The sequence below is a fragment of the Penaeus vannamei genome, chromosome 11 (assembly GCF_042767895.1).
Source record: "Penaeus vannamei isolate JL-2024 chromosome 11, ASM4276789v1, whole genome shotgun sequence".
Classification (NCBI taxonomy): domain Eukaryota; kingdom Metazoa; phylum Arthropoda; class Malacostraca; order Decapoda; family Penaeidae; genus Penaeus; species Penaeus vannamei.
Window position 1 is genome coordinate 32,729,772 of NC_091559.1, and position 7,156 is coordinate 32,736,927.

Here is a 7,156-nt window from a genome sequence, read left to right on the forward strand (position 1 = left end):
CTCTGCTGTTGATGTGAAGATCCTGGTCTCGTATATCTGGGCGTGTGGGAATAGGTTTTACAAATCTAAAGTGTGGAAGCTGAGGTATATTGTCTTTTTATTGCTGAACAATCTGTGGTATTTTGAAACATTTCTGTGCAATGTTCTCTTCACACATAACTGTTGCATGTTGTGTAGGGTAGCGTCTGGAGCAAGTCATCCACTCATATCTGTAAATAAGCAACAGAATCATCCAAAAGATATCTATTCAACACACACCCTTCATGTCCCTACATAGATTATATAGAAGATAATATTAAGTATATTACCGAAAGATTTGCAGTCCGGTATAAAATTTACTTGGATAAATGAACCTTGCAATTTGCTTTCAGACACTGCATTGTTATTTTTTTTTCTGACAACTGATATTCATTTTCATGGATTGGAGAAAAGGTGATTGTTATAGAAAGTTGTAGTCAGTCACTCAAGATATGATAATTACGAGGCATAAGTAGGCCTACTTATGAGGGAAACATGATTATTTATGAGAGCTTATATTTGTACTATTAAAATGGGTAACGAAACTGCTCTAACAACTATAAAACCTATATTTTTTCAATGACACTCAAGTACAAAAATGACATTAAACAATTAATATCCATCACGCAATTTCCTCGGACAGCTCTTAGCTACGTTGAATCATGTTGGACGAGGTAAACATGTTTTCTTCAGGATGCTGTTCACGGGGTGCATAGGAAAGTATACTTGCTAATTTTGTAGTAAAATAATTGAGAAAAACTCAGCACCTAATTCTTTTTTAAATCGCTGGTTCATATTTGATTTAAAACGTCAACTTCTGTGACCTTGACCATATATTTTTTGTTTCACAAACCTGGAAATATGAGTTCCTTGACCGCAGCCTCTGAACTTATAAGATTTCTCGTGGGATTATTTACTTTATCAGAATATTTGATTAGATGTATAAAATATATATTTCATTTTCAGAATTATTTCGTATGAAAATTCTAAGACGATCGGTGTTATTGCCGAAAATAACTGAATGGCAACTACAACAGTATATGATTGGTGGGGTTAACTTGTCCCTTCTGCGCATGTGCAGGATTTAAAAATGTGCTTAATGTTAAGCCTGGTCTAGAGGTGCAATAAAAGTTGATCCTGGACGCTGCCAATGGGCATGTGCACTAGAAGTCTGGATTAACTTTAATACTGGATTAACTATTATGGCACGTACAGAAGACGCCCATAGGGATTCCCCTATCATTTAAATTCATTTATCAAGCATTGCAATCAATAACATCAGGGTAATACACGACTTTTCTTATTAGCACTAACCCTATGTTCGGGGTGAGAGCTTGAGGCCGTCTAAGGGAAGATCATTAAAACAATCTACTTATCATTTCCTCCACCAGTGAATTGTTAACATTTAAACAAAGCAACCATTCATAAATGGTTATAATTTACTCTATATGTTATAACAATAAATTTTGCTATACTTATACACCCTCAAAAAATATACGTTAAATGTTTTCAGTGCCGGGCATACATCTTTACCATTAGAACCAAAGCATCTTTTAAATATCGAATAAATAACGATCTCGAAATAATCACTGAATGATACATGGGATATTATTTTAAAAATCTCAATTATATATGTGTGTGTGTATATGTGTGTAATGGGTTTCTTTTTGACAGATCAGAGAACCTGCCCGTCCTCAAAATTATCGTCCAGTTCTTCTGCTGGCGGCGGTGTTCACCCTGAGGGAGCTCGGAGGGCAATTCGTGATGTTCTCCTACACGGTGTACATGTTTCAGAAGGCAGGAGTCGGCCTGGACGCCTTTGTCTGCACAATCCTAGTGGGCGTCGTGAGGCTCGTCTTCACAGTGGTCAGCGCGGCGGTCGTGGACCGCGTCGGGCGTCGGCCTCTGCTGATCGCCACGTCTTTCGTGTGCGGAGCGGCCGAGGTTGTCGGCGCGGTGTTCCTGCTGGTGGACGTCCCAGAGTCGTCGTGGGTCCCGCTTGCTGCGGTGATGGTTTTCGTGTCCTCGTACGGCCTTGGAATCGGACCCATTCCCTGGACTCTTATGGGCGAGCTCATTCCCACTCCTGTGAGAAATATTGGAAGTTCGCTGTGCTATTTGAGTTTCTCATTATTCACCTTTGTCATCAGTTTTGTCTTCCCATATTTGATGGAAATAGGTCTTGGCTATGCACTCCTGGTCTTCTCTTCAGCGAATGCCATCTTAACACTATTGCTTTGGGCCTTCTTACCCGAAACCCGTGGAAAATCTCTGAGTGACTTGGAAAATGCATTTCAATCCTCCCCTGGGCATTCAGAGTGACAAGAGGAAAGAGAGCACCTTACATAAGGATTTCTATTATATGCTAGCATACGAAGTTGGGTTACCAAAGAAAATAATTATCCCACACACTTTTATATATGTTTGGAAAGTTCATATAAATGTTTGTTGCCTATTATTCCTCTGCAGCGAAGTCAGGTTAGCTTTACCAGGATGAGCCATATCATTCTGCACCCACTCTTTCCAACTTTCGCGAACTGCTTCTGCTGAGGACGCTGTTGTAATAGAATGGTAACAACTGCCATCGTGCAGCGAAAGACCAAAAGGGCCTCGATACTAGCAAGTTCAAATTGATTTATTGTTATGAGATTAGGAAGGTGATTCCATTGCGGCAATTGTGTCTCACCGCCAAATGCAAATCATTGCCCTAGCCATTCCTGCAAAGGAGTTTGTATGAGAGGTATTGTGTGAATGTAGAACAGTTCGTCCCTGTTTTCACGAACCGGCGTAACCAATTTGTCGATTTTGAGTTTTATGTGGATTTGATGTCAGTGTACCACTGCCTGTTTTGTCTCAAATTTATGTGACCTAATTTCTTTCCGATACTGAGATATGGCATGCGGTATCATGATGTAGTTAGGGATTTTACAGTTTTTAAAAGACATTAAACTCAATTTCAGTAAAAGTAACTTTTTGCACTTACATAGGTTAGTGAAAACAGGGACGAATTGTAAAATTTTATGTCCAGTTCCTAAGGCAAATTTTGCGTGTTAATGTCAGGTGAAGGTTTGGAACTCAGTCCACGCACTTGCAATGTCGCCAGACAGACCACTCATCTACCTTGACGTCTACACGCTAGCTTTGTGCTAAAAATGGCATTTAAGAATAAAATGAATATCTGATACATCATAATTGTGACCTTAATAAACCTTGAAGTTAAACGAAATCATTCTTCGTTCTACAGTGAATGCTGTTCATTTCCACTAAATATGACACTGGAAATGTATTCTGTATTATCTTTAGGGTAATTTTCTTTCCCTTCATATTTCATGTACATGGATAATATGACCCTCTATATATCTATCTTTCTGAGTATCAGTACCATGATCATCAATATAAACACTATTTGAACTCTAATGAAGACTAACCAGGAGCCTAATGAATGCTACTGGCACATTTTGTAGACAAAGGAGTATTTTCCAGCCATGATAACAAATTGTTAGGAATTGGGCGACAGAACTGACTTCTCTTTTACAGTGGGAATGATTTAGGCGATAATAAATCTTCAAAATTAGCCAACCTGTCATTTTCCCTCCTACTTCCGGTCTAAGCAAACATTATCTGCTCTTCGCGCTGGTACACTCACTTCGTCAAGTGTTCATTATATTATTGGTTGGCCTGAAGATTGTTGCGATGCAGTTTCCTTTTAGTCCTGAAGCTGAAGTTGTCTGGGTTCTCTTCCATCTTTTTTGGTGCTTATAGGAAGAAACTACATACATCTGGCTAGGAAAGGCGTGGATCGCTGATGCTGTTGTATGGGTGGACTCGTAAGATCTGCAGTGGTTAACTATATCTTGCAGAAGAGCACTGGCATCAAGGGAAATCAATCGTTGAATAAGCTCCTCGTCCCTGACACCCATGAGGATGACCATTTTCAGCTGTGTCCCAGCGCATGTGACAGAGTGGCCTGGACAAAGGTCAACTTCCTCAGCACAGCTCTTGAGCCTCACATAAAAACTTCCAAAGTTTTCTCCCTCCGCTTGACGGCAGTAAAGAAGTTCCCGACGATGTAGTGCCTCGTTTCTTTGATCTTTGAAGAAGTCTTGGAGGGCGTCGAGTACTGCATCCACAGAGATTAGTGTCGGGAGTGTTCAAGGATTCGCTGGACCTCAAGGATACTGATATCCATAATTGGATTAGTTGCTTCACTGGTGACAGTTTGGCACTGTCAATCATTGTCGAGTAATCTGACTAATGGCGTCGCCACTGCCTAAAAACCTGGTAACAGGCATCAGCTTGGAGTACTAGTGGGTTGTGGGCCATAGGTTTGCCTGCAGATGGCGTAACTGTTGCCTGAGAGCTCAAGACGCTGTGGACATTATTGTCGGTGCCGTGTTAAGTGTACCCGTAGCAGAAGTCTCAGGAATCCCATTGGTAGAAGTCGAACACGTTGCTGAGGGAGATGGCAGGACGTAGGGAGTGACTGTGGGGTCCAGTGTAGGCCTATGATGAGCCTGGGCTGGATAGGTGTGCAGGCCAGGTGCATTAGATATGAGCAAGGCCTGGTTGGCAGCTTGGAACCCTTGCATCATTAGAAGGAATCACTCAGAGTCTGCCTGTCATCCTTCAGCTTCTTGTCTCCATCTTCTTTCCTCTTCACGGCATTTCTGCTCCTCTTCTCGCCATTTTTGTTCATCTTGACAACGATTTTCCTCGGCCTTGAATTCTGCGAGTCTGGTTTCTTCAATATATCACAGCATGTGAAGGAAGTCAGGGCTAGGAGTTTCTGCACTCGTGTAGTGAGGCATTAAAGGTTGCATCCGCGGAGAGCGCTGTTTTGCGGTGGGGGGACCCAAGGGGTCACCGTGGGGATTGGCTGCATAAAGTCCGTCAGGAGTCGACTGCTGGCTTGTGGGTTGTCGGCAGACACGTCATGGAAGGGCAAATGTTCCATAATGTCAGACTGAGAGCTATGACTAACACAGGAATTTACAACAGCAAAGAAAAAGAACGTTTTATTACAAAAATATTGTTCAGTGAGTGCATGCATGTGTGCGGTCAGTTGCGCGTGTGCGACAGAATGCGGGTTAGGAGAGTCACCGCCTTTTTGGTGCGCGGCAGTAAGCTCCGAAACATGACGAGAGAATAAACACTGCACAGCACTTAATGCAAAACTGTCAACACTGTCCTGAAGACGCAACACGATGCACTGACGAGTAAATTGCTTGCACTGAAACACCACAAATTGCAGAGAAGAGCCGATTATCCGTGAGATACGAGAGTAAAGATGGCGGCTGACAATGGGTCCGAACGAGTTTGCCTGTCTGTTGTCCCAGGGTTTTACCAGTGTCACTGCGCCATGTGTGTCTTCCAAAGAGTCTCTACGAAGGTGGAAGCAAATACTGTAGGTTCTTTTGGTAATTTTCTATATTACCTCCGCCACTCCAATATTGACGATTTTGGTATTGTTGGATTCCTCTCACTCTATACCATGCAAATATATAGGTTTTATTCCGAGTAAATCCCCCTATAACGACAAGCTTGGCCCCAATAGCAGGGGCGACAATGTTGGAGCGGCGGACGTAATATAGAAAATTACCCTTATAATATAACCCACAGTGAAAATAACCATGGTTATTCACATGATTTTCCTTTGCAGGGGGCTGTGCTCCCTGCGACGCCCCCTGGTGGGGGATTCCGCCCCCCAACCCACGCCGAGGAAACAAAGAATCCACCACGTCTTCACGGCAGAATAGAGCGCACACGAACTAGATGCATCGAGAGAGGCGCAAAATCCGCCGAGCCGACGAGGGTGGGCCACCGCCGCCGGTCTTCTGTTCATGGTATACCTTGTTCACACTGATTATACTACAATCGTCTCTGTATACAAAGGTGACTATGTCGAGGTTAGTATGCTGATGCAGTGAGGATGTTACGCGGTAATTGTAATATTAGGTCCGCCGGTCCGACATCGACGATAATTGTGTAAGCTCTAGCCTGCCGTGAATACGTGGTGGAGGTTTTGTTTCCTCGGCGGTGGTTGGGGGGCGGTAGCCCCACCAGTGAGGGTCGAAGGGGGTGTAGCCCCCTGCAATGGAAATTCGTGTGAATAACCATAGTTATTTTCACTGTGGGTTATGTTATTAGTGTTATTTAATCCCGCATTTTCCCTGGAACCTTTCATGGCCTCTCCTGCTATTGGGGCCAAGTTTGTTGCTAACGGGGGGGGGGGGGTTCCGTGCAATAAAAACTATATATTTGTAATACAGACAGTGAGAGGAATCCAACGATATCAAAATCGTCGATATCGGAACGGCGGAGGTAATACAGAAAATTACCGTTCTTTTAACCGCTGGATTTATTTGAAGGTACAAAGGCATGCGAGCTAGCTGGAGAAAACGATGCGTCCTTCCTCGCTAGCTACCTCGGGACCTCTGATCATGCGCGTGTCGCGCATCCGTGAGATGGAAAACAGAAGAAGGCTGCCACGTCATGACGTGTGCCTTAAAAGTTATACAAGTCGCATATGTTGTACAATAGAGCAGAAGTAAGTACAATAGGTATGGGTAATACATATGTGAGTTATATACATGACTTACAGACATGTTTGATATGTAAATGACACCACATATCCACACTGATCTCAGAGTAAAAATATTTGATGATAAACGAAAACCCTACACTTTTGTTGTCAAATTGCATTATTTACAAAACACATGCACATACAGACAGGCTTACACATGTACGGTTCCAACAGGTATATCCTTATAGTGCGAGGATTGTATTTTTCTAGTATCATGCATAGTATCTAATATTCTGTGAATAGAATTCTCTTTATACCGAAGCCTGTGACTGACGTGATATTTCGCAAACATTTTCACTAATAACTAATACCGGCCATTAAAATTGTGTTAGACAGTTTGGAAACAGTATAATGTTTTGTTCAATGCCAACATTGTTTGATGTGGTGTTTTCCTTAAAAAAAAAACAATTGGAATTTAAGACAATGACGACGGTTAAACATCGAATGACAACGTTTCATCTCAAATTATTTTTGACAAGAATTGCCTTTAAAAAGAGATATATGAATTTTTGTTAAATCTTTAAAGGTTATATCATCTATAAATGTAAATCGTAA

The 7,156-nt window shown here is 42.2% G+C and overlaps 1 protein-coding gene across 1 annotated transcript; it reads left to right on the top strand.

Moving 5' to 3' along the window:
• The first annotated feature begins 1,335 nt into the window (after positions 1-1,335).
• LOC113804397 (facilitated trehalose transporter Tret1) lies at positions 1,336-4,014 on the top strand. The gene is made up of 2 exons (XM_070127494.1): positions 1,336-1,344; positions 1,693-4,014. Exons 1-2 carry the CDS (start codon positions 1,336-1,338, stop codon positions 2,338-2,340), a joined length of 657 nt encoding a protein of 218 aa, XP_069983595.1. The 3' UTR covers positions 2,341-4,014.
• The last annotated feature ends 3,142 nt before the right edge of the window (positions 4,015-7,156 follow it).